Here is a 27714-nt window from a genome sequence, read left to right as displayed (position 1 = left end):
ATTATTAAAAATATCATCTTGTCCAAAACGTTTTCCTTGTGTACCTTTGAGCGTGTCAGTTGATTAAAAAAAACAACCAATGAGGATGTGTGAGCCAATAGCACTACTAGCATGCTACGGAGGCTAACTTCGCTAAAGGACAAAGCTCAGTCGATTTGTTGTCCGTCTCAAACGCTGGTGGGCCAACAAAGTCAGTCCTGCTTTTCTGCATTTCCGCAGTGGCCCAACAAAGACGAAGACGACAACTCGGGGGAGGGGGGGGGACATGAGGCCAAGGGCCGCCGATGTAGCCTTGCGTCCGATGCTATGCTGCGCTACATCGGCTATGCTGCAGCAGCAGTGCAAGACACAGGTGAACAAGCTAAACGACACAACCGACGGCAGCCGCTGTCCCAACGGTTTGAGATCAGTCCCTAGCTAGCTAGCTTAGCATCGGGTCACATGGTTCAGTGCGACAGAGACACTTTTTCCTAGATTCTCTTCATATGAAACACTCCCATTATTCCTGTCGCTCTCGTTAGCAGCCATTCCCAGTTTGTACAGTATGTTGTAAATTGTGTCATCCCCCTGCAGCCTGTAGACTAGAACGGTGAAGCAACGGGGGATGAGTGCGACACCTAGTGGCTGGGAGGTATGACTGTTGTCCATCTAACCGTGAAAACAAGAATTTCTTTTTCTTTTCTTTAGAAAAAAAAGAAAAAAAAAGTAACATTAAATTGTGGCACAGTAACAGAATTACGACGCGCTGAGGTGTCGAAACCTTTGCACGTCCGGCACTCCCTGCAGGTGCGGGTGGGACATTGCAGCGAAAGGGGGTCCTTTCAACCAAACCAAAACTACAAAATAAAGCCTTCAGTAAATCCTTCTGGTGGCGTAGTCCAGCACCATGCTGGCGGCGCCCAGCAGCGCCGGCTCCTCCAGGTCCGAGGTCAGCACCTTGATGCTCTGGGCCGAGGCCAGCGCTCGCTCCGAGATGAGGCGCTGCACTGGCGCCTGGTAGTAGGAGCCCAGCACCCCCGACAGGATGACCAGCGCCGGGTTGACGATGTGCAGGATGTTGATGATGCCCACGCCCAGCGCCGTGGAGGCTGTGGGGGGGAGGGAGGGACAGAGGGAGGGAGAGAGGGCGGGGATGATGATAACAGAAAGCACTTTGTCATGTAGTCGTCCAGGAGAAAAAAAAGGAGCATATTTAGCCCTGTGTTTACAGCCTCCAGCTATCACAAATGCTGGGTTTCAGCGTCGCGCTTTAAAAGGTCCAGTGTGTAAGAAACAGCGACATCGAGTGGTTACACTTTAGATTGCAGCATCTTTCACGCTCTCCCGCTCTCTCTCTCCCTCTCCTGAGCTTGCCAGTGAACTACGGTGGCCCTGCGCACCCAAACCTGGATATCTGCTCCACCTTCTTTTTGTTCTTGGTTGGTTTATTGGAGGGCGCCCCCTAGCGTACCAAACGCTCTGCTGTCAGGCAGTGTGGATTGTCCACACCAGGCTTCCTTAGAAATACGCTGGTGTAAGCTGGCAGCTAACTGGGAGCAAGATATATATGAGAACTGTATGGGTTAGGAAAACCACATGACTTTAATTGACTTTTATGAATGTATTTATAAATCAGGACAAATTTTACCGACTGGACCTTTAAGTCATTTTGTGATGGGTCACATGACAAAAGGTTTTTTTTTGTTTTTTGTTTTTTTTTACGTAACAGAGGACCTTCACGTTGATACAAATGTGTCTGTTTTCCTCCAGACCGGTGGAGATGCTTCACGCTCGGTTCTCTCACCCTTGTTCAGAACAGCATCGGCTTTGGAGTTTCCCAACCGGGCGGCGCTGATGAGGTGGCCGGCCGTGATTGGCTCCGAGATTTTCATATCCATCCCTTCCACCTTCAGCAGGTCCTCTGAGCAGTGTGAGAAGAAGGCGGGGTCAGTCGCTGGGGTTCTTCAGAGGAGGATTCAATGTTCCGCACGGTGCAGAGGCAAAAACACTCATTACAGAAGACTTGAGCTTCTTTCATTTGGGGTGTAAACAGACAAGATCGGCGTTTCTCAACCGGCGGGTCGCAGCCCAAAAGTGGGTCATAGTAGAGCCATTTTGATTGGGTCGCGGCTTCGCGGGCATTTTTTTTAATTTCTCTGAGTGCTGTGGGATCAATGAGTATTGCGACTTCACGATCAGGAAAATATGTGGTTGCTGAGACTCCACCTAGTGGAGAACCACTGCACCAAGTAAAGACGCTCATGGAATAGAATAGAGTAGAACAGATGGCCATTAATCCCACACTGGTGAAAAGTTGCATAATTAGAGCAATAAAATGTAGTTCCAAAGAGAAGGGAAATTCTAATCATAAAAAATAAATTCATTAATAATAAAAAATGAATACATATAACATCTAGAGTGAGAACGGGAAAACAAGATATATACACGTTATGAACAGTTGGATTATTTACAGTGATCTACATCATGCTGACATGTAAATAAGTGTTTTATTATTTTTTATGATTTCTTATTTTTTCTTATTATGTTACTTTAGTTATATTTACTATATATTTATTTATTTATTTTTATTTTGTCCTTTTTCTAATTTTGTTCTTAAATTGACCTTTTCCTCTTCCCTGCTTTACTGCTTTGTTGTTTGATTGTTGTATTTATTCTTATCTATTTTTCTGTACAGCACTTTGTTTGTTTGAGGTCGTGTTAAAGGTGCTTTGACTTGACTTATTGCACCTTAGTGAAGGTTTTATGATCTTCACAGCCATTCAGAGAGAGGCTGTCACTCCCCCCCCGCCCCCCCCAGCCCACCCACTGACCGTCGTGCAGCCTCTTGGCCTCCCGCTGCAGCGCCAGGCCCGAGGCGAAGGCCTCGATGCAGCCTCTGCTGCCGCAGGAGCAGGCGGGGCCCTCCAGAGACACCATGATGTGGCCCAGCTCGGCCCCGCAGAAGGTGCTGCCGTGGACCAGCTCGTTCTGGTGGACGATGCCCCCGCCGATACCTGGGGGTCGCGCAGGTCACGCAGGGTCAACGAGCGCCAAACTCTCACGTAGGCACCTGCGGTTGTACTTTAAATTCCTGTATTGCCCACGAGAAATGTGGTGATGGTTTTCGCTCATTAAGCTACGTTAAGGTTCTACAACGTCCCCGTTACTGTGTTTGAACACAGCTCGTAGAACTGGATTCAGCGGGATGTCTGGAACCCCAAAAATCCTTTGAGTGGCTTCCGTAGTTTGCTGCCACACGAGATTGAAGCAGGGCTCAGTATCACGTTATAACGTGAAAATGATCACAAAATAACGTGAAAATTAGCACGTAACAATGTGAAACCATCACATTTTTACGTGATAATTATCAATAAATATCGTGATAGTTTCACGTTGTAACGTGAAAATGGTCACAAAATAACGTGAAAATTAATATTATCAATAAATATCGTGATAGTTTCACATCATAACGATATACTGAGCTCTGTTTTTTTTTTCTCGGGTGGCAGCAACTGTCATTGTACCTGATTGCATTATGATAATAAAGGAATTCAATTCAATTCAATTCAATTCAATAACTGAAGGCAAACATCACAAACTCATTCAACCATTGTGACATTTCAAGTCATGGTTGTGGTATCGGTGATACCAGCCCTGTGTTAACCTGGTATGGGATCGACACCAGAACCCTCCAGGTATGCCCCCCCCCCGCCCCGACTAGACCGCCCCTCCCCCCTCCACTCCCCCCTCCACCCGCCCCTACGATGACGGTGATGAAGCTCTGCACCCTCCGCCGTGGTCAAACTTCCTCTTCCTTACCCGTCTCCCCCCTCCACCCCCCCCCCCCCCTCCCACACACACACACACACACACAAACACACACACACTCACCCGTCCCTGTGATGACGGTGACGAAGCTCTCCACCCCCCGGCCGTGTCCGAACTTCCTCTCGGCCAGGGCGGCGCAGTTGCCGTCGTTGTCCACCCACACGGGCAGGTGCAGGGCGTCAGAGATGGGCGTGCGCAGGTCCACCGAGGACCACTCCTTGATCAGCTTGGTGGAGTGCAGGACCACGCCCTCCTGAGGGTTGACACGCCCCCCGGTGGACACTCCTGACACAGCCAGAGAAAGAGCGTTAGCGGTGTTAGCTGATCGCTCCCAAAGTCACCTTTCTTTACTGTGTGTGTGTGTGTGTGTGTGTGTGTGTGTGTGTGTGTGCGTGCACGGTTCCCACCGACTCCCAGTATCCTGCAGTTGAGGCAGACGGCGTCCCGCATGGCGTCCGCACACATCTTGAGGATGAGCTGCATCCTGGCCTCGAAGGTCTTTGGGTTGGCGTGAGTGTACTTCTTCACAATGTTACCCTGGACGGGAGGTCAGGAGGTCAGGAGGTCAGGACGAGGGGAAAAAGATCAAAAAATATATATATTCATATATATAAATGAAGATATTGCACAAACTGAGCCGACCTTATCACATCTGAGGGATCCAGTGCAAAAAACTGCGTGTATCACTTCGCATCACACCTGTGGGAACTCCCATGATGCATCAGGACTCGTCAGCCAATCAGAATGAGCTGAGACTGATTGTCTGGCCGTTGGAAATAGCGTTTTAGTTTCTTTTTAATTTGTTCTTTTTTTTTTAATATTAAAAGTCCAGGAGTTAAAAATCTGCAATAGAAAGATTTGTTGAACCATGTTTCAGGTCAAAGGTCACGCTGTCAGCCGTTCAACAGATGTTTCTATGGGGAAAAATGCTTTTTATGGGGTCGTATTGGTGTTTTTTTTTTTTTAGTTGCAGTACCTCGAGCGGCCACTACTTCCTGGGGAATTTCTGGTCTTCATAAATAGTCTCTTTTTAAATAGTTTCCAATAACAGTCTTAATAATTAATGAATTCATTATATTCAAAGACAATGACCATGTTTCAGGTCAAAGGTCGTCCTGTAAAAGAGCTGTTTTACAACCTTTTTGTCCATTGCGGTCTATGAGGAAAACTGCTTTTTTATTTTGGGCCGCACGTTTTTTTTTGTGGCTGCAGTGCCTCGAGTGGCCACCGGGGGTAAGAATACGCATCGCTAGCCTGGCATCCAGAGGTGTTGTGAGGCGAGCTTCTGTGGTGGTACCCTCATGCAGACGATGGCCACCCGCAGGTTGGTGCCCCCCAGGTCCACAGCCAGGGCGCTCTGGGTCTCCAGGATGTGGTCGATGTCCTGGGAGATGGACTCCTTCACCGGGGGGAAGCAGAAGGTCTTCTGCAGCGGCTCGTCCAGGTCGATGCTGCGCAGGAACTTGAGGATGCGAGGCACGGCGTTGCCGTCGCCGTAGATCTTGGAGCTGGCAGGGGGGGGGGGGGTATTAATTATTAATATTATTATTATTATTATTATTATTAATCATATCATCCTGCTGGTTGCACCCACCAGGGGTATCGCTTCCCAAACTGCAGCTCCAGGGCGTGGTAGATCTTATTCATGGTGTCGGCATCTCTGACGTGGAGGACGTTCTCACCTGGCAACACACACACACACACACACACACACACACACACACACACACACACACACACACACACACACAGTTAGAGCAGTGTTATAAACAAGCAACACACCTTGAATCAATCATATTCAACAGCCCAAATCAAATATTAGTTCTGACGTTTTGCATTTTCACCCTGACTGCTTGTCATGCTGCCCTGTAGTCTGCCCCTCTGGTGGACTGCGGAACTGCAGGCAGGCTTCATGGCTACAAACTGTCATTCTTGATGGGTTTTTTTTCTTCTTCCCTCCTACTGTAAAAACACTGGGCAACACAGTGGTGCAGTGGTCAGCAGTGCCACCTCGCAGCGAGGAGGTCATGGGTTCGATTCCCAGGGTCTCCTGGGACCTTTCTGTGTTTCAATTCAATTCAATTCAATTATACTTTATTGATCCCCTGGGAGCATGTTCTCCATGTTCTCCATGGGTTCTCTCCAGGTTCTCCTGTGTCTGCTGGGTTCTCTCCAGGTTCTCCTCGTGTCTGCTGGGTTCTCTCCAGGTACTCTCCATGTTCTCCATGTGTCTGCTGGGTTCTCTCCAGGTTCTCCTTGTGTCTGCTGGGTTCTCTCCACGTTCTCTCCAGGTTCTCCTGTGTCTGCTGGGTTCTCTCCACGTTCTCTCCAGGTTCTCATGTATCTGCTGGGTTCTCTCCATGTTCTCTCCAGGTTCTCCATGTGTCTCCTGGGTTCTCTCCATGTACTCTCCAGGTTCTCCTTGTGTCTGCTTGGTTCTCTCCACGTACTCTCCATGTTCTCCATGTGTCTGCTGGGTTCTCTCCACGTTCTCTCCAGGTTCTCCTGTGTCTGCTGGGTTCTCTCCACGTTCTCTCCAGGTTCTCCTGTGTCTGCTGGGTTCTTTTCATGTTCTCTCCAGGTTCTCCATGTGTCTCCTGGGTTCTCTCCATGTTCTCTCCAGGTTCCCCTTGTGACTGCTGGGTTCTCTCCAGGTTCTCCATGTGTCTGCTGGGTTCTCTCCAGGTTCTCTCCAGGTTATCCTGTGTCTCCTGGGTTCTCTTTAGGTTCTCCTGTGTCTGCTGGGTTCTCTCCAGGTTCTCCATGTGTCTCCTGGGTTCTCTCCATGTTCTCTCCAGGTTCTCTTTGTGTCTGCTGGGTTCTCTCCAGGTTCTTCATGTGTCTGCTGGGTTCTCTCCAGGTTCTCCATGTGTCTCCTGGGTTCTCTCCACGTTCTCTCCAGGTTCTCCTGTGTCTGCTAGGTTCTCTCCAGGTTGATGACGGGCGTTCCGAAGGCCCCGGCCTCTCTCCCTCTCACCCCTGACCTCTGACCCCCCCCCCCCACTCACCGGTCTCCCTGCCGGTCTGCCTGGTGCCCAGGTTGATGACGGGCGTTCCGAAGGCTCCGGCCTCTCTCACTCCGCAGCTGCTGTTTCCGATCATGCAGCCAGCGTGGCAGACCAGCTGGATGAACTGCTCGAAGGGGATGTGCTTCACCGCCCGGAAGTTGGGGTGCTGCTCGATGCCCTTCTTCCGCATCACCCGCACCATCTCCTTACTTCCTGTGGGGTTCGCACACACACACACACACACACACACACACACACACACACACACACACACACACACACACACACACACACACACACACACACACACACACACACACACACACACACACACACACACACACACACACGAGAGAGATTGAGTGTATAGACACAGTTTTCAGACATGAAGAAGCATTTTCTCCACGATTGATGAGCACCTCTGGAGAGGAGGAGGCCCAGCATGGACAGCATCTATGGTTGTTGGAGTGGTGGCAGTGGGCCTGACCTCGAGATAGCCACAAACACTGTGCTGATGATGGATGCCTGTGTCCAGTCATGAAGCTACCTTGGTTTCCAGGTGTCTGTAGTATCTCTGCCCTACATTTGAAGACAAACCTCTGTACTTCCTACTTCATGTCTACTGGATGTTGTGTTGAAGTAGAGCTACTGAACCTCTGCCGCTGTGTGGTCAAGCCTCAGAGTGGATCATAGCTCAGCGCCGCTCACTTCACTCCGGGACTATCGTGTCACAACTTTTCCATCTTTGCAAAAATTTCCAATGAATGTTTTCTTTTTCACTTTTTTTACCACCGCACACTTCCCAACCTGTGCTTTCTTTACTTTTACCTGAGTGAAGGAGTTGAGTCAGTACTTTGACTCGTGATATTCTTTGACATAATGACCCATACTTTTGCTTATACAGTACAGCGTGTGAGTGCTCACCGGCGTCGATGTTGGGGAAGAGGATGAGGGTGGTCTTGTTGAACTCCAGCAGGGCGTCCAGCATCAGGCCGTAGATCTTGATGGAATGCTTGATGTCGGTGGTGACGGGGTGCTGCAGCGCCACGATGTAGTCGTCCTTCTTCACCTGCTCACCTGCACGCACACGTGAAGACATGGGGATGAAGATGTATAGATACATACTGTATATATATATATATATATATATACTGGGTGGTGGGCCAACTGGTTGACTGCTGGGGTCCACAGTGGGCCAGAGGGGGGGTAGATGGATGGAGTGTCTTGGTGGAGGAAACATGTTGTTGTAATGTCAATGAACCATCCAGAACCACCCAGAACCACCAGGGTGTTTAGCTCTTAGAACCACCCAGAACCATCCAGAACCACAAGGGTGTTTAGCTCTTAGAACCACCCAGAACCATCCAGAACCACCCCTGGACCACCAGGGTGTTTAGCTCTTTATTGAAATGACTCTGGCTCTTCCTCCTCCTCTTCCTCCTCCTCTTCCTCCTCCTCTTCCTCCCCCTCTTCCTGATCTTCCTGAAGGGCCTGATTAAAGAGCTCAACAGGCTGCATGTGGCCCCCGGGCCATAGTTTGGCCATGCCTGATTTAGATTAATATAGAAGTGGTGGGACTTGATTTAAAAAATGTATCAAATTAATTAATTATTAAATGATGTCTGACTGTGTGCGTGTGTGCGTGCGTGTGTGTGTGTGTGTGTGTGTGTGTGTGTGTGTGTGTGTGTGTGTGTGTGTGTGTGTGTGTGTGTGTGCCTGCCCCACCCAGCCAGCTCCTGATGATGTCCATGTAGTCGTCCCGGTGCTGTGTGGACAGCAGCTTGTCGTAGGAGGGGCAGCCGGCCAGCAGGATGCGGGAGTGGTCCTCACACATGGCGATGAGGTGCTGCTCCGCCATGCGGGTGCAGCAGGCGTGGTAGTGCGCCAGCTTGCTGATGGCGTGGCGGATGGAGTCGTCGATGGTGCCGCTCACCTGCGCAGGGCGGCGACGGTGGCAAGGAGGGAAGAGAAGAGAAGAAGAAGAGACGTTTGTTTTGTTCTCCACTCACACTGAGGTCCTGTGTGAAGCTCTCCTGTACGTTTCTGATTGTTTGTCGTCTTCTTTTCTCTCCGCGTGAAAGCCGAGCGTTGGCGTTTTGCTGTGTTTGAGGTAGGGCTGCACAATTCATCGAATTTTGATCACGATCACGATATTGGCTGCCACGATTAAATTAAGCTGCGACGTCGCCGATATTAACGTTTAAAAAGCCGGCTACCGTACGTGTCAAATCAAGCACTTTCAGTCATCCAACCACCAGGGGGCGAACGCACGGTTAAGACTTCACTAAGCTGCCGAAATATAGTAAATCCTGCAGCAGCGGTTAGGGTTAGATGAGAGAGAGAGAGAGAGAGAGTGAGAGAGAGAGAGAGCGAGACAGAGGGAGAGAGGGGGAGAGAGAGAGAGGGACAGGGAGAGAGAGAGAGAGAGAGAGAGAGAGCGAGAGAGAGAGAGAGCGAGAGAGAGGGACAGGGAGAGAGAGAGAGAGAGCGAGTGAGAGGGAGAGAGGGGGAGAGAGAGAGAGAGAGGGAGAGAGAGAGAGAGAGAGAGAGAGAGGGAGAGAGAGAGGGAGAGTCTTATTGCAGCGGAATTTAACCCACAGCCACGGCGGGAAAATGTTGGCTGCTGCTTCCTGCTTATTTATAGCATATTCAATAGAAACAATGTCGTTAGTTATGAAACTATGAGTTTAGATGTACGTGGTTTTTCTCATGTACTGATCAGCTGTGCCTGTCTCGAGCTCACCTCTCCTCCCTCCAGGTGCAGGATCCTGATGTTCATGAGAGCGGCGGCGGTGGCCAGGGCCAGGGCATCGAAGCGGTCCCCGTGGATGACCAGGATGTGGGGGCGGAGCCTCTGCAGGACGTCGGGCAGCTTGACCAGCGCCAGGCCCACGCTCTCCACCATGGCCGCCTCGTCCTCGCCGCGCACGATGGTGTGCAGCTTGGAGCCGATGTCAAAGTCGTCCTGCTCGATCATGCGGAAGGTGTTGCTGCGGCGGGGGGGACAGAGTCACACTTTGAAATGGAGTAAAAGTGTGAGAGGAAACCTCACAGGGGGGAGGGGGTCTCGCTCCGTCTCACCCGTAGTCGTCGATGAGGTGAGAGCCCAGCACCACCACCTCCAGCTCAAACTCGTCGGCGTGAGACTTGAGGCCAAACATGAGGGGAGCCAGTTTGGAGTAGTCGGCCCTGTTGCACGTGGCCACGCACACTCTCAGCTTCTTCCCACACTGCAGAGGATGGAGCCAGAGGGTGAGACAGTCAGAGAGAGGGGGAGGGAGAGAGAGAGGGGGCGGGGGGGAGTGAGACAGTCAGGGTGAGACAGAGAGAGGGAGAGAGAGAGAGGGAGGGAGTGAGAGCGAGACGGAGAGTGAGACAGTCAGAGAGAGAGAGAGTGAGATGGAGAGCGAGACAGAGAGTGAGACAATCAGAGAGAGAGAGGGAGAGAGAGAGAACGAGATGGAGAGTGAGACAGTCAGAGAACGAGAGAGAGAGCGAGACAGAGAGTAAAAGCGCGACTATTTCCCTGTGAAATGTCGGGCTTTGCTCTTGGTGAATTGTTGAGTTTCAGTTCGACGCGCCCAAGCGTGCTTGTGATAAACAATAATTCTGGAGGATGCGGCGATCCACTGTTCAGATTGTTTATTTGTAATCCAAAAACAAAAAACAAAAAACAAAAACGGTCTTACCGCGACAGCGGACAATGCGGCACAGGTTGTTTGCAAACTCACAGATCGACAAAGTAATCCAACAATCGTCAAAAAATGAGAAATCCAAAGAGTGCTTGAAAAGCGGTCTAAAACTGTTTGGCTGCATTCAACTCAAGAGACCTGCCGGCCCCGTTAACCACCCTAATATAGTGCAGGTGCTGCAGTCACCTGCCTATGGTGATGTGGGGGCGTGGTCCTTAGCGCAACCAATACTAAGAAAATACTAAATAAATAAAACAATTACTTTTGTGTCCATAATTAACACATTAAGCCACAGTGCAAATAAATCAGAAATAAGGAAAGAAAATAAATATTTTGGCTCCAACATTCCGGCCCCTAATTGGCATGCAGGAAACAAATGTCAATTATCAAAACAAAACAGAGGAGCCAAAGTTCTTTCACATCTTGTACAATATTATCGTCTTTTTTTTTTCTTTCTTTTTTCTCCTTTTTTTTCACAATATTGCAAACTTTTCAGTCTCTTTTGAAGATCTGCAACAGTTGATGAGTCCAAGATGTGTGCATATGTGTGAGTGAATCTTCAGGTGCTGCTTGTAGGTGTGTGTGGTGGGAAAGGGAAGTGTGTGTGCGTGAATTTGTGCGGGGACGGGTGTGAGTGTGTGTTTGGCATGTATATGCGTTAGTCTCCTTCTGATGCCTCCAGAAGAAGCACGAGTTTGGTGATAGGCCGGCAAAGAGTGCTGGTCTTGGTCCGAACTTGTACTTGTCTTACGGCTCCCTTGGAATCAGGCACGGGTTGAGTCACTTGGCCCATAAGCCATGATCCTCTTGGTGCCATTTCGTCCACAATTAAAACGATGTCTCCTTTTTTGAAGTTTCGTGTCTTCCTTGTCCATTTTTGTCTTTGTTGCAGTTCTGGCAGATATTCTTTTATCCATCTTCTCCAAAATACATCTGCCATGTACTGAACTTGACGCCACCTCCTTTTGCTGTAACAGTCGTCCGCACTGAAGACCCCCGGGGGTAAAGAAGGCTTGGTTTTCAGTAAAAGAAGGTGGTTCGGTGTCAACGGTTCCAAATCCATTGGGTCGTTGGAAGCTTTTGTGATTGGTCTGTCATTGATGATAGATTCCACCTCGCAGAGCAAGGTAGCTAGTCCTTCGTCGTCCAGTATTGTGCAACTTCGCTACTGCAGCCCTTTGTGCATCGGTTGCTTTATTCCTTTCTTCCAGCAACACAAGTTCCTTGGCTTCAAACTTCTCCTTCATGCGCTTCACCTGGCTCTCCAGTTGAGTCAAGAAGTCTGTCTTCTCCTGCCACTTCTTGATTGTCTCACCGTGAACTCTTTTGGCCTCTTCCAACTCGACATCCTTGTCCACCAGCTGCTGTTTGAGCTCCTCCTTGCGGAGGCTCAAGTGCTCCAACTGCTCTCTGGCTTCTGCCTGCTGAGCGCGGTCCTCCTCCCGCTGCTGCTGGAACCTCTTCTGGGCCTGCGTTGCCTCTTCACACATCCTCCGTAGCTGGTCGTCACGCTCCTGCAAGGCCTCTTTAAGTTTGCGGATGGATTCAGTCTGGTCATCGACTATTTTGGCTTTAATTTTGAGGGCATCGCCGTCCCTCTCACTCTGCTTCTTCCGACTCTCCAGCTCAGCACCCAACACCTCTATCCTGGCTTCCAAACGTCCTCGATCCTGAGCCAAGGACACTCCTTGATGAGCGAGTTCCTGGCCCCAGATCTTCCTCTCTGCCCTGAGGCCGTCTATCACAGACTCGTGGGCTGTGAGCTGAGACATCAGTTGTGCCTTCTCTTTCTTCAGCAGCTCCAGCTGCAGACTCGCACGTCTGTCCTGCTGCAATTCTTCTTCCAAGGAACGGAAGCGGCTCTTCAGATCTGTCACAGTGTCATTTTTGGCTTTGTTCAACTGAGAGATGCGGCTGTTCTGTTCTTTGACCATTGCTGTCAGCTGCTGCACCAGAGAGGAAGATTTCTTCTCCTTCTCCTGGAACTGAGTGAATGCCGCCTTGTGACCCACAAGCTCCTTGGTCATCTGGTCACAAACGTCTTTGACCTCAGAGAAGCGAGCAGCCTCAATGGTGAGCGCCATGCGGAACTCGTCCTCCAGGGCAGCGTACTGTTTCTTGCCCTCTGCCAGTTTCTCCTGCAGCTCAGACTCCCTTTGGCCGTGTTTCTGCTCCATCTTTGGGTTTACTTGTCACGTCAACAGAGGCTCCAATGGCTCTTTGCAGGAACTTTCTCACTGGCTCGACTGCTTTCGCGCCGCGTGCAATGTTTACTTTTTTCCGGGTTCTCACTGTGGCCTCTGAACTCGTCTCGATGCGACACTGTGGATCACTGTCTGATTTCCTGCTTCTGATCTCCTTGGCAGGCCCCTTCTTCGTAAGGCTGTTGCGATGTCTGGGGATCCTGGACCGCCTCCGGTTTTCCTTCCCACTGTCACACTCGCTCTCTGACGTGTGATCCGTGTCCCTCTTGAAGATTTGTTGTGTCACGACAGCAGAGGAGCTACTGGTTGTTTTATCAGCAGGGGTCAACTTGATGAGCTGGTAAACTTGTTCCTCCAGTTTTTTGATGCGTTCTTCATTGACAGAGTCCACTGTTTCAGCTACACAACGATTGTTTGGAAATTGTGTGTCCTTTTTCTTTAATGGCAAAGCAATGCTGTAATGTCCATCTACCATTTTGATGGATGCAGAAACACTTTCCATGAACAATTTATCCTCCTGCGACATTTCAAGACGCTCTTCTTTCTCACGCTCCGGGAAGTCTTGCTTGATTTGCTGTCGTATCAAGTTCTCCAGCTTGACAACAGAGATCCTGTGAGCCATGACAACCCGTTTACCATTTTTGGAGACACTTGTTTTTCGAAAGGGACCATTTACAGTCCATCCTAAGGCTGTCTTAATGGCATAAGGTCCATTTTGCTTGCTGTTAATTACCTTCCAAGGTTCCAGTGCCATTGGAACGTTGCTGCCGATAAGCAAGCCGATATCAGAATTGATTGGATTGAGTTTTACCTCCTTTAGATATGGCCATTGCTTCAGATCCTCATGCGTGGGAATATTTTCCTTCTTAACAGGGATTTCATCTTGCATGTATGTAGTCGGAAGATCAAAGTAATCGTTACTGTCGACACTGCACATCTCTAGATCACATACAGATGCTGTCTTGACAACTTGAACTTGAACCATTGTTCGTAAAAGTATATCTGTGGTCCTTCCAGTGAGTTGAAGCTGCTGGAGAAGTGCCTTGCTGCAAAAACAATCAGTGCTGCCTGGATCTAAAAAGGCATATGTGGTGACTGTTTTGTTGTTTTTCTTGTTTCTTACCTTTACAGGCACTATAGCTAAGACCGGTTCCACTTCTCCAGTGTTGTTATCACTTGATCCAGTTTCTTTGTCAACTTCAACTAGACCACTTGTGATAGACTTTTCTTGGTCTTTATAAGTTTTGGCTCCTCCTTTATTGGTGATGTGCAAAACAGTAGGGTGCTTGAGAGAACAAACTTGACATGTCAGCCTTTGTGAGCATCCTTTGCTCATGTGCCCTGACTCCAAACATCCAAAGCACACTCCTTTCCTTTTCAAAAAATCCAGTTTTTCATTGTGAGCTTTCCTGTTAAATTGAGAGCAGGTATCAAGCGTATGAGCGCCACTGCAAAATAAACAAGGCTTTCCATTATCTTTAATAGATTGGACATGGGAAACACTGCCCCCTGCTGGTCTTGTCAATGGGGACACGCTGGTAACTAAACCACTCTTGCTCCTTCTCACCATGCTGCCTTTTGGCAGCTGTGGTACCTGGAAGTTTCCTTTTAAAATTGGTGCAACGTCTTTTAAGCTGCCGAATACTGGGTGGGATAAGACTTTAGCTTGATTATCCACAAAATTCACCAAATCTGCAAACCTGGCTCTTCTTCCACTCTGCTCTTGCAGGTCACAAGCTTTGAACCTCCATTTTTCTTTCAATTTATAAGGAAGCTTGGAAATGATGGCTTTCATATTCGTTGGATGATCCAGTTCCTCCAGATAATCCACCGTGTTCATTGCGTTGAGGCAGCTGTTTAAAAACAATGAGAAGCTCTTCAAAGATTCAGCATCCTCCACTTTTATAGATGGCCAACAGATTGCCTTATCCAAGTAAGCTGTGGCAATTGTGTAGTCATCTCCAAAATGTTTTTTCAGCAGTCTTTTTGCCTCCAGATATCCTCTGTCTGCTGGCATATACTGGCAGCTGCGCACAAGCTCCTGTGGCTGGCCGGCTGTAAACTGCTCCAAAAAGTGAAGTCTGTCCCTGCTGTTGTCCGTTCTCTTCTCAATTCCATATTCAAACGCTCTGATGAAAAACAGATAGTCCAATGGTTCGCCTTTGAAAACTGGTATGGAAAGTGAAGGTAATGATGACATATTGTGCTGCTTTACCAGAGCTTCTGTAATTTTGTTTTGCTTTTCCATTATTTCCGCTAACTTGTCAACGCTGGTATGCTCTTGCCTTGGTGCAGAGTTGAACCTCTGCATGGTGGTTGATTTGTGGTCATGCTGCTGAGCGCTCACGTGAGTTTGCATGCTTTGTTCCACTGTGTGCGGCAGGTCATAACCTTTGACAGAGGTTTCTCTAGTTTTTGGTCTCACCACTTGTGGATGTTGTACCTTTTCAGTGGAAACTTCCTCGTGTGGATTTTGAGCAGCGCCCTTTCTGTAGTACGAGCTCATTCCATCAGATTGAAGAGATTTTTTGGAGCTGTCTCTGGCTTGCATAGACTCCAACACACTGATTTTTGCATTTGCTGCGGCGAGTTCAGTTTCCAGCTCCAATTGTTCCTGTCTCCTCTTCAATAGCTCCTGTTGCGCTTCAAGCTCGTGTTTTTTATCCAAGGCCGCAACTCTCTCCATGATGGCTGCTCTTTCGGCACGAATACGAATATGCGATGATGTTCCGGATGAACCTGACCATGACGTAGCCTTTGATTTTGGGGCATTAGAAACGCTGTCATCTGGTCCAATGTCATCACAGTTTACATCACCTGGTTGCTTGTCGTTATCCACCATAGTGAATGAAGTCATCTGCTGTCCATCTCCAATACTTGACTGTTTGACTTCACACAACCATATTTGCACATCCTGTCCAAAAGCACTCAATTCAGCAATCTTATATTTAAGCCACTGCACTTGTTTAGCATATTCATTGTCAGGTAGCAAACCTTCAAGTGAATTCTGACATGCATTTGCTTCGTCACAAAGTCTGTTCAGTTCATGCAAATGGCCTTTTACTTTATTAGCATTTTCATTTGATTGCATGAGCTCTTTCATTATTTCCATTGTTTTTTTTGCTTGTTTGCACTTCAAGTTTCTTGTTTTTTGGGTGTTGAATAAAAACATCTCCCAACCCTTGGCAGTTAGTTTGATAACCCTTTTTTCCTTTACAGGGCCCGTCACATTTTCCATTGCGACATTTTGCTTTTCAGCATCACCATCTTGTTGCTGAACAACAGGATCAATGTTAGACGTGACGTTTTCATCCATTGCTTATATTCAACTTTGGCGTTACATTTACAGACTTCAATCCTTCGGATGTGCGAGTGCGACATTCCCAATGAATGACGCTTCATTGAGTGGGCGTGACAGATTAATGTTCATTGACGCTGCGTGCGTTCCATTTGTTTGCACAACAGCGTTCGAACGATCGTCATGCGCCAGTTTTAGACAATAAAAGCGCGACTATTTCCCTGTGAAATGTCGGGCTTTGCTCTTGGTGAATTGTTGAGTTTCAGTTCGACGCGCCCAAGCGTGCTTGTGATAAACAATAATTCTGGAGGATGCGGCGATCCACTGTTCAGATTGTTTATTTGTAATCCAAAAACAAAAAACAAAAAACAAAAACGGTCTTACCGCGACAGCGGACAATGCGGCACAGGTTGTTTGCAAACTCACAGATCGACAAAGTAATCCAACAATCGTCAAAAAATGAGAAATCCAAAGAGTGCTTGAAAAGCGGTCTAAAACTGTTTGGCTGCATTCAACTCAAGAGACCTGCCGGCCCCGTTAACCACCCTAATATAGTGCAGGTGCTGCAGTCACCTGCCTATGGTGATGTGGGGGCGTGGTCCTTAGCGCAACCAATACTAAGAAAATACTAAATAAATAAAACAATTACTTTTGTGTCCATAATTAACACATTAAGCCACAGTGCAAATAAATCAGAAATAAGGAAAGAAAATAAATATTTTGGCTCCAACAGAGAGTGAGACAGTCAGAGAGAGTGAGAGAGAGAGATGGAGAGTGAGACAGTCAGAGAGAGTGAGTGAGTGAGAGAGAGAGCGAGATGGAGAGTGAGACAGTCAGAGTGAGCGAGAGAGAGTGAGACAGAGAGTGAGGCAGTCAGAGAGAGTGAGCGAAAGAGAGAGAAAGAGAGGGAGTGAGACGGACAGTGAGACAGTCATAGTGAGGCAGTCAGAGAGAGTGAGAGAGAGGGGGGAGTGAGACAGAGAGTGAGACAGAGAGTGAGACAGTCAGAGAGAGTGAGAGAGAGAAAGAGAGGGAGTGAGACGGACAGTGAGGCAGTCAGAGAAAGTGAGTGAGAGAGAGCGAGCGAGCGAGATGGAGAGTAAGACAGTCAGAGAGAGAGAGAAAGAGAGGTAGAGAGTGAGACAGAGAGTGAGACAGTCAGAGAGAGAGAAAGAGAGAGAGAGAGTAAGACGGAGAGTGAGACAGAGAGAGAGACAGAGAGAACCCTGGAGCACCACAGAGGTGTTTTTCAAACTAACACAAGGCTGCTGGAAAAAACATAATATATCATATAATATAATATAATATGGCATTAACTGTGTGAAGATGTTTAGCTGCATACAGTATATACTGTGTGTGTATGTATACATCCACATTAGTTACCAGAGTCAGCCGCAACAATGTATACACACATCAGGAAAATAAAATCTTGCATACATATTTCAACACCAAATGTATTCAGACATCTGGAGAGATGACGTATAGATATAGATACTGATGAGATATACATATAGATATACTTATACAAATTAAATGTTGTACATATACATATATATATATATATATATATATATATATATATATACATATATATATATATATATATAAATGACACACTCACCAAGTTGTGCTCCTCTGTCCGTTTCCTCTCCATCTTCTCTCGGCCCCTTTGCATACTCATGTAGTAAAACCTCTGTGGAGGAGAAACCAGAAAGGACGGATGTGAGAAGCAGATGTGAGAAGATAACAAACACGGTCATCATGTCATCAACACAGCTGGCACTCACGGGAAACAACAACACAATGAAACACAACTGAACTGCGCTGGAGCTCAAGAGTTTCAGCGGCAAACACTCCGCTTTCTTCCTGCAGCAAAGAGTCGCCCCCTGCTGCCGTGAATGCGTCATTACACCGGCCAGAGTTTGACTCAGCGCCTCGGTGGTAAATCACTGGAGCCATATCTGAGTGCATGGACGCCTGAGGTCCACGGGGATCCAGTTGGGGGTAGGGGGTGGGGGTGTAGGCGGGGACGTCGTGAAGAGCGACAAACAAGGAAGAAAGAGAAGAAATGCTGCCCCCTGCTGTCGGCTCAGGGCTGAATTCCACCGCGTCTCCGTGGCGTGATCAGTTACCGCTGACCTGCCCTGCAAACTGCACCGCTGGCAGGTGGTCCAGCACCCCCCCCATCCACCGGCTGTTTCATCAGAGTTTGGATAAGGCTCTTGCCTCACAGAAACCACTCCATTAAAGAACACTGTGTGTTTGCTCTGCCCGCTGTGTCATGGTGACTGACCTGCAGCAGAGCAGCCAAACCAAACAGCGCTGAGGGCAACACTCTGGACAGAGGAGGAGGAGGAGGAGGGGTGTGGGGGCGGGGGAACAAAGTTTCAGGTCAGAAACTCAAAGTTTTGGACCGACTATTAAAGAAGAAGAAGAAGAAGAAGATTTTTTTTGTTGAAGAAGAAGAAGACGGTGGACGAGGTATCCAAAGTTTAGGTGTTCAAGGGCCACCGTAGTTCACTGGCAAACACAGGAGGGGAAGGGAGAGTGAAATACGCTGCAATCTAAAATGTGACCCCTAGATGTCGCTGTTTCTTCTTTAAAAGAATCTCCAAGTATTTCACACAGGAAGTTTAAAAGTTACCTCAGGCAACTTTTCAGCAGCGATTGCAGTGATTAGACTTGAACAGTGGAACGATGCCTCGTGTGTTTCCCTGGAGCAGCAGATAAGAGTCACACCCAGCCAATCAACCCTCGCTACATCATGCTTTGCTTCATGTTACGACAGTGCCAGTGGGAGACCAGGTGGTCACATGACCGGGCCACATGGTGCGTCTAATAGGGAAGAACGCCAAGAACAAAAAATCTAAATAAACCCAGAGTTTCCAACGAAGAAGAAGAAGAAGAAGAAGAAGAAGAAGGAAGCCAGCGAGTTGCTAACGTTAGCACCTCCTGCATGCTAGCAAGCTCCAGTTTGGCTGCAAGCTAAAGGCTAAAGGCTACACCCTCATTTGATTTTATGGACGCAGATGAACTGATCCATCATGCTAACGTGAGCATCAGAGTGAAGGGGAAAAAAGGGGAGTTGAGAGAAGAGCGATGAGTTCCAGCCAAGAGGGGGCGCCGTGTAATTTATTTTAATTTAATTTCATACTTTTTTTACTGTCTTGTTCTCTGCATGCTGTCCTTACACCATGGACCGCCGACTAACAACATTTCAGTGCTCGGTGTCCGTTACGCAGATGGGCAGGGACGGACACACACAAACACACACACACACACACACACACTGTCCACGAGGAATGCGTCTTTGCGTTTATATTCATTCAATACTTTCATGTTCTTTTCCCCAGAATGGTGAACAGGGATCAAAGTGGCACTGATGATGATGATGATGATGATGATGATGATGATGATGATGATGATGACGTGGACTCTGAAGGTGATCCACCTATTGTTCCACCAGAAACAGGAAGGAACCATCATCACCTGGCCAAACGTCCTGTTTGCTGCAGTCTCATCAATGTTCTGCCACATTTGGAGCCACAAAAACAACACAAAGACGCTCTAATAAAGGCTCACACCAAACTTCTGATGGAGACGGTGGTGGAAATTCACTAACAAACACACACACACCACACACACACACTGTGCTCAGGTATTTACTAAAAACGTGTCTTTTGTCCACACACCAAACAGGGTTTTTTTTTCATGCCACCAGAAAATGAAACTTGTGGGAAAAACTCCAGAGAGGAACTTGGCATTGTGGGTAAACAGGAAACCACATGGGGTTTTCTTGGCGTGCTAGTACATTAGCTAGCAGAACGTGGAACCATTCTACAGGGATTTATTTTACATATACAGTACATTGTCATACAGTACAGCCAGGAGTTTCCTGACCGTGTAAACCCTCTGGCCATCGTCCAGGAACCGAGGAGGCGGTGGTGGTTTAGATGCGGGCACCAGGGAACTCTCCTTGGCAGGTTTCAGGTTGGAGACGTGGAAAGTGGGCTGAGCTCACACACTCTGGGGAAGACTGAAGCTAATAGGGGAAGATTGTTGGCCATCAATATCAAAGGGGCGTTGGCTTGGAGACCGTGACATGCCTCACCTCCTCCCAGCACACTGACTCTGTGTACAAGAAGGTGAAATCAACCAGGAACAACTCCCAAGTCGAAGCCAAGCTCATCACTCATGACCCTGGCAAAGTCCTTCCAACTCCTGCCATCAGGCATCCACAAGAATTCATTGGATACGACGGCTTGATATGATCTATTTTATTGTCTATTCATTCTTTTAGAGTCTTCAAATCACACTGTGCTGAAATGTCAAACTTGTCTCTCTGGTTTCATGTGGGCCACCTCAAGGACGGTTTCACATTTACAATGCACGTTGTCGTATCGCAAAGCTAGCTGTGTATTTTGCTCACGTTCCCACTGCGTTACCACACACATTTCAGACAGACGGTTGTCGTGGGTGATGACTTTTGTTTTTTGGAGGAGATTTCCCTGCCAGTGACCGACAAGCAGCTGGCGGTGCAACCACACGCTGCTGCCGCTGCTGCGCCCGATGCAAATGACGGCGTTGTGGAAACACTGCCGCTTCGTACTTTTGCTTCAGCAGCAGACTGGCTGGAGTGCAGGAAGCTGCTGGCACACACAGACTAACAACAAACAAACCTGTTGTTCAGTCGGTGAGTTGTTTGTCAAGGCATTGTTTCCAAGTCTGAACTGTTTGAGCTCGTCATCACCACCTCTTGTTGTGATTGCTACCTTTAATAGCAGCGCCACACACGTCTGAAGTTTAGAGTTTCAGTTCCACTTTAAAAGGGAGATTCCGGCCCGGCCCGGCCCGGCCCGGCCTGGCCCGGTGGCCAACACTGGGAGTTTCCACCGGGGTGAAACTGAACCATCGAGTCAGCGGCTGTGTTTCCACAACACTTTTTCACACAATAAAAGCAACATTTCTCAACTTTAGACACGGTAACAGTTGCGATTTGCAGGTGTTTCCGGTGAATGGTGTGAAGCGCAGAGGCCGTAATTAATTGGACATTTGTTTTTGTTGTTGTTGTTGTTGTTGTTTCATTGAGTATTATTAGGCTTACATATTTTATTATTGTATCTTCTTATTTCCTTTTTCCTTCTTTTTATGCTCGAAAAAAAAGAAAAAAAAAGAAGCGTTCTAAGGGGAGGAAAACCACATGACTTTAATTGTACTGCGATTACACACTTCTATCAATGTATTTATGGGCTGTATGTTACGTTTTTTTTTTACAAATATAAAAATTGTAAATGAAGCCAAACATTACACACTGGAGCTTTAAGGTCTATTTGCTGAACTTTACAGCCAAATCCTGGGATTGTAGCCTGAATCTCATCACACACTCAGCACACGGGCATCACATGACAGCATCAGCAGGAGGGGGAGGGTCGGGTGGGGTGGGGGGGACGGGGGGGGTACAGTGAGGCATGCTGGGAGCAGAGACGGCAGCAGGGATGACACGGCAACAGAGGAAACACACAGCGAGGTGAGACTGACAGAGCGAGAGAAACAGAGGGAGGTAAAAATAAGACAGGAGGAGGACTGGATGGAGGAAGGGAGGGATGGAGGGGGGGAGGGATGGAAGGAGGGAGGGAGGCTAAAATACAGCAGACATGAGGAAGAAGAGAGGAAATCCTGACTCACGTGGGGATTGATGCACAGCGAGCCCGACTGCTGCTCCATCCCAGCACTCTGCTCGCTCTTTATTGGCAAAAAAAAAATGGAAAAAATAATACACTGTGTGTGTCTGTTATATCCTCCCACCGCCTTGGAACGTCTGTCTTTATCCCAGCCGCATGATTGGCGGAGAGGGCGGGAGGCGCCGGTGCTGGCTGGCCGGCCCGGCGAGCAGCAGAGGAGGGAGAAAACAGGCAGGACAAGAAGGCGGCGAGCGGAGGGTGAGATACAAGAGGGAGGGGCTGGGGGAGGGGAAGGGGAAGGGGGAGGGGCTGCCTGAGAGCAAGCAGGGCCCTGGTTGGTCCAGAGGAAGGAAGCTCAGTGATTGGCTGAGCAGAGAGAGAGGAGAGGACGCGTGGGTTTTCCTCCAGCAGCATCGACAGAGTGTGTGTGTGTGTGTGCGCTGGTGGAGGGGGCGGGGCTTGGCTGAGGGACTTGGGCTAATTATTGTCCCAGTTCATGTGATGCATTCACTGGGCTGTGGCTCCTTCACGGTCCAGTGTGTAAGAATGCATTTGTCCTGATTGTGATGACAATGTTGCTAAAAGCTCAACAACGACAACTGACCTGGCCGCCGCCCTGCAGCACAGCAGTGTCTGTTTTTTCATTGAGTATTATTAGGCTTACATACTTTTATTATTGTATCTTTTTATTTCCTTTTCCCCTCTTTTTATGCTCAAATAAAGAAATGAAATAAAATAAAATAAAGAAATAAAACGAATACGTGAATAAAAGTGTCGCTGCCCTCTCGCGCCACCATATTTGAAGGTATTTCAGAAAGCCGCCCTAAATAAACACAAGGACTTCCTTCAACACTGAGCCGTTCAGCTGAAGATGACTCGTCAGTCAAACAGTACTTCATTAATAATCCAGCAGAGAGGAAGGGGAAGGATCACAACTCCCAGCAGTCAGTGAGAGAGACGGTAGCTCCCTGTCAGGACCTGCACACTCCCATAGGTAGGCAGCAAAGCCCTGGTTGAACTCTGACCTTCCTGCCACTGGCGGCTGGGGGTGGTCCGGATGGACCTTCGGCCACTGCAGTTATCCGTGGACCGAACACGACGACAGACCGACGGTGACTTCTGCCACACTTGTGCTTGCCGGCCAGCAGTGAGCATCGATCCCGTCTGTTTGCACCGGAGGTTCAAGGACCTCGCGGATTCCACTCGTTCACAACTCGCCCACATGCGCTGTTGAAAGTAGCAACGTTGGACCACTGGTGGTCAAACTGGTGGTGCAGTCTCAGGACCATCGTCATTATTGTCCTCATCGTAAAGTCACCGAACAAAATGATTCCACAAAGACAACGACGCTCAGCGCGTCGGCTCAATAAATGATTCAAATGATTCAAATGAATTGAGAGAAGAAAAAAAACTGCCCCCGAAGCAGCGACCTGTTCAAAACAGCTCCGCGACCCACTTTTGGGTCACAAGCCACCATTTGAGAAACGCTGCTTTGGAGAAAATGCCATCCAGAGAGGAGTTTGTCACTGCAGGAGGAATTCCTGAGTCGCTCCCTGTTGCAGTCAAACACAGGTCGGCATTGTGGGCCAGTGGACGCAGAGCAGCGAGCTGCTGCTCATCATGTGACTTTGGTCCTAATCCCCCAACACTCACTGACTCACTGACTCACCCACTCACTGACTCACTCACTCATTCAGATGCCACTGTGGTTCCTCTTTCAATCAACACAGATGAGAAAACTACCGGTATATTAAAAAGTCAAAACCCAAAAATTTTCACACCGAACCAGAACCGATCCGATCCCCAACCCCCAGAAACAACAAGAACTCAACAGTAAAATTCTAGAGAGCCAAATTCCAACCATGCCCAATGCTTCCTGGTGTTAGTATTCATTCATACTCCATATATATGTAGAAACTCATTGCTATACCATCTTTGAGTTGTTTGAGTCGTGTGACTGTGCTGGTGACTCAGTCACATGCTGCCATCTACTGTCTGAGGCGGGGAAACAAACAGACACTCCCTCTGATGTACTCTCATGAAAACATCTTCATAAGAGGTTCCCTCCACGCTGCAGAACTGCTGGCAGTGGCTGTGTCTCAATTCAGGTTCTGCACCCTTCAGACCGAGTGTCCTCCGTCTGAAGGAAGCGCTCTTCGAGTACCCAGCCTAGAAGGACCGACCCAAACCCCGCCTCCCCGGAAACCACTCGGGACGGTCTAGCCTTCGGCGTATTTCCTTGTTTCGTCATCGCCATTCCCTCCTGCTGGCCAACCCCGGAAGTGACGTTTTCATAGCATCAAGCTAACCATTGATTCGCCATCTAACGATGGCGTTGGATGTTCAAATAAATAAAAACCCGATGTTAAAACTGCATATTTGATGTGAAATTTCAATACTTAAATGTATATGTCGTGTCTTTGCCAGTAGATGGCGCTAATTTCAGCCGACTTACCAAGATCTCATGATGCTTTGCAGCAGCACACAAAGCATCGTGGGAGCCTGAATTGAGACACAGCACAGGTTTGGACTGAGAGGAGTCTTGGAACACCAGGACTGGAATCCATTCACGCTGGGATACTTTGGAGAATATTAGGATAGAATGACTGAAAACGCGTAGGTTTAGAACGACGACGTTCATTAACGTCTTCATCGTTAGATAGACGTCGTATTTCTTTTTCCAAGACCAGGGGTTCTTTCTCCTCCAGATGGTCTGACCGTCACGCCTTCTTCAGAAGTGTCACTCGATGGTATGTGTGAGGCGTTTAACCAGCTGGTGTTGACAGGGCGGTCCCGCCTCCCACTACTCCAGGACGCTGCTCCAGGTGTGGGGGAAGCCTGTAGGCTCTCTCGTCCCAGGTCATCGTCTTCAGGCCCCCGCCTTCCTTGTCTCCATCGCCTGGCTGATCCAGGGTCAGTAGTACCTGTTGTCCTCGGTGCGGACGACTCCGACCATGGTCCAGCCCATAATATGATTTTCTCTCTCGCAGTGGTCGGTTACAGCTGACTTGTGTATTTCTTGTTGTGCCTTTTCCTTGATGGCCCATTACTGTCATATGATGGAGGCGTGGCCGACCTGACAAATCTGACAGGTAGGTCACGCCTTCGTAACACCGGCTGGTTAAACGTGTGACACTTGTGAAGAAGTCGGAACCTCGGCTGAAACTCGTCAAGTGCCGTGTCTCAATCCAGGGTCTGCATCCTTGGAAGGAAGCGTCCTCCCTCCGAAGGAAGCGTCCTCCAAGGACCGACCCAAACCCCACCTCCTCGGTAACCACCCGGGACGGTCTAGCCTTCGTCGTATTGCCTGGTTGCGTCACCGCCGTTCCCTCCTGCTGGCCAACCCCGGAAGTGATGCTTTCATAGCATCAAGCTAACCATTGGTTCGCCATCTAACGATGGCGTTGGATGTTCAAATAAATAAAAACCCTACGTTGAAAACTGAATGTTTGATGTGAAATTTCAATACTTAAATTTATACGTGGTGTCTTTGCCAGTAGGTGGCGCTAATTTCAGCCGACTTCCCAGGATTCCACGATGCTTTGCAGCAGCACGCATCCTGGGATACAGAAGTACGCGAAGGATAGTAGCTGTGCAGCCTTGGAAGACACTTAGTATGAATTGAAGCGAAACACATCCTGAGTGTGTGCGGGTGAAACCGTGAGACTTCCGGCCACATCGCGTCGCCGCATGACTGCTACGCTCTCATAAAGCACGACTTCCCCCAGGCTGCACCTGAACGCAACACACGCACGGCCACCGTCTAGTTCTTCTGATTCTATTGACTTTGATTAACCTTCGCACGTCGTTGTCGGTCGCCCGGTAGCCCCCACAATGCACCGCTCGTGTCCCTCAACGGGATGAACTGCGTGCTTACTTACACACACACGCGTGCATCCACACGTACATACTACCCACCCTCTCTCTCTCTCTCTCTCTCTCTTTACCGTTAGTTTGCGCGTCGCCCTTAGCGTTACAAACTTGTGCCCGTCCCACTAACTCAACCCGACAACAACACAACGAGGGGGTTCACAACCCGACGGTAGCAGCCAGGCGGGGCTTGTGTGGACAGAAAGGCCGGAAGAAGGGCAGTTGGCCCCGGGGGTTAACAGTTAGCAGTGACCGGCTGGCTGCGGGAGGCTCCGAGACCGTTAGCAGCATGCTAAGCTAACAGCAGCCTCTGATTCTTCACTGAAATGGTGGGAGGGGTGAATAGTTTTGCCGTTTACCTTGAATTAGCCCGTCACGGTGCTTATCATGTCGACGCTCCGCGTGTCGACCGGTTACCACTGGTTACCAGCAGCACCACCAGCGGCCAGAAAGCGACAGGGAAACTTAGGAGGGAGGTTCGGGTAAAGGTAGCGTACATCCGCGACCACTAGAGCCAGAAGAGACGAGGAGGGGGCTTTCAAAGTAATGGTCTTTGATGGTGGATCTCGCTGATTCTCAGCGGGTGGAAAATTGTGATTATTATTCGGATATATTTTCTCAGTTCCACCGTGAGAGATAAATCCCAGTGACGAACTGCAATCTATAAATAAACAAACAAATGAATAAAATAAGATTAAATCTGCGCCGATCCGAGACTGCTTCAACTGTCGTTTGCTCTCTGACCGGAAGTGGTTTTGTTTGCAATGTTGTCACGCAGCACATTGCCACAACAACAGCAACGTGGCAGATGTGTTTAACTGTTAGGTACTGGACACGCACGGTCGGTTCACGGTGTCATCACTCTATTTGACGCAAAACACCAAGAACTGTTGTCAGAGTGTTTAGATTGCAAACATTAAAGAGAACGACTGAAGTGACGAGTGCCAAGTTGTTTTTTTTTAGACAGAGTAAAAAGAAAGTGATAAATCATCTCCGACTGTCCTGACAGAGTCCAGTCAGTCTGCTGGGCTGCCATTAGAAGGCGCTGTTGCCGCAAAACTGCACTGATTTTATATTAAATTATATTATATTATATTATACATCATGGCAGCAGGAGCCCTGAAGGCTTTTTTAACAGGTGGTTGTGGCAGCAGCGCCTGCACTGCTGCTGCTGCAGTGGCTGCGGTTGCATGAGAAGGACCGAACTGCTGGGCCAGTGCTGCTGGTTCATGACAAACTAACCAACTAACTAACTAACTAACTGTTAGAGGGAGCTGGAAAGCGTAAGTCACTAGCTGGACTGGACAATAGGAAAAAGAAAAGGCTTTGACAGACAGACAGACAGACAGACAGACAGATAGATAGATAGATAGATTCAAGATTAAATAATTTCTCTGACTGTATTTTTCAGTATTTTTTAGATGAGAACTACCTCAAACAGTCACGTCATTATGTGCACACAATAACAATAAACTATCTTGAACAATGAATGGTGAATAGCGACACTGATGTAGTCCTAACTCTGAGCTCGGGGGTGATGTGAACAGTTACAGGAAGAGAGAAACCAGTGTGCAGTGGCACATCAATAGTTGACTACACACTTCCAGGTTGAGCAGACGTAGGAGGAAGGAGTGTGTGTGTGTGTGTGTGTGTGTGTGTGTGTGTGTGTGTGTGTGTGTGTGTGTGTGTGTGTGTGTGTGTGTGTGTAGTCATGGAGGATTTCTCAGTTGGCTCGTTGACTCTAGCTGCGTTTCCATCACCCCTGGAACTGCTCAAGACCTAACATTGTACTCTAATATATTGCAGTATATGGTATTAGTGTGTATAATACTTAATGTTAATATATAGTACCTGAGAGACATCTGTGAGCCAGAGCAGCAGCAGCAGCAGATCAGTGAAAACCCACCGTGGTCTCAGAGGTCATCGGCTCTGAGCAGATCATCGTCCTGATCCACCGGTCCGTCCAGGACCGCCCTTCCTCTTTGTCTATCGGTCCGTCACCTGCTGTGCAGAAATGAGCCGTTCAGACACGCGGTGAAGCTCGACACTAAAAATCACACTGACTTTGTTTGGTTAGTTGGGTCCATTTTTCAGAGAGAGTGGAAAAACAAGAAGATGGAGAGGACGAAGAAGAAGAGGAGGAAGAGGAAGAAG

General features: G+C 48.5%; 1 protein-coding gene across 2 annotated transcripts; it reads right to left on the bottom strand.

Annotated features, from left to right (window-relative positions):
* Positions 1 to 688: 688 nt before the first annotated feature.
* On the bottom strand, positions 689 to 26077 carry gne (glucosamine (UDP-N-acetyl)-2-epimerase/N-acetylmannosamine kinase). 2 transcript variants are annotated; one of them, XM_076015245.1, is made up of 14 exons: positions 25920 to 26077; positions 17631 to 17702; positions 9897 to 10045; positions 9559 to 9805; positions 8541 to 8748; positions 7740 to 7892; positions 6816 to 7028; positions 5402 to 5489; positions 5105 to 5315; positions 4215 to 4344; positions 3871 to 4092; positions 2811 to 2993; positions 1784 to 1900; positions 689 to 1088 (listed from the first exon to the last, which is right to left on the bottom strand). In XM_076015245.1, the coding sequence occupies exons 2-14, from the start codon at positions 17688 to 17690 to the stop codon at positions 853 to 855; spliced, it is 2217 nt and encodes a 738-aa protein (XP_075871360.1). In that variant the 5' UTR covers positions 17691 to 17702; positions 25920 to 26077; the 3' UTR covers positions 689 to 852. The 2 variants fall into 2 exon arrangements, with proteins under 2 accessions (XP_075871360.1, XP_075871359.1); XM_076015244.1 differs by lacking the exon at positions 25920 to 26077 and adding an exon at positions 21695 to 21928.
* Between the last annotated feature and the right edge of the window lie 1637 nt (positions 26078 to 27714).

This window comes from Nelusetta ayraudi, unplaced genomic scaffold (assembly GCF_046127955.1).
Source record: "Nelusetta ayraudi isolate G7.1 ecotype Tasmania unplaced genomic scaffold, CSIRO-AGI_Nayr_v1 ptg000183l, whole genome shotgun sequence".
In the NCBI taxonomy this organism is placed as follows: Eukaryota; Metazoa; Chordata; class Actinopteri; order Tetraodontiformes; family Monacanthidae; genus Nelusetta; species Nelusetta ayraudi.
This window is presented reverse-complemented; position numbering and strand designations above follow the sequence as displayed.

Bases quoted from the DNA above. Each gene is read 5' to 3' on its own strand.
- gne (XM_076015244.1), bottom strand. From the start codon at position 21,733: ATGGAGCAGCAGTCGGGCTCGCTGTGCATCAATCCCCAC. The intron at 10,046-17,630 runs GTGAGTGTGTCA...CATCCTCTGCAG, and splicing joins GGACAGAGGAGCACAACTTG to TGTGGGAAGAAGCTGAGAGT. The intron at 7,029-7,739 runs GTGAGCACTCAC...CGAACCCCACAG, and splicing joins CTTCCCCAACATCGACGCCG to GAAGTAAGGAGATGGTGCGG.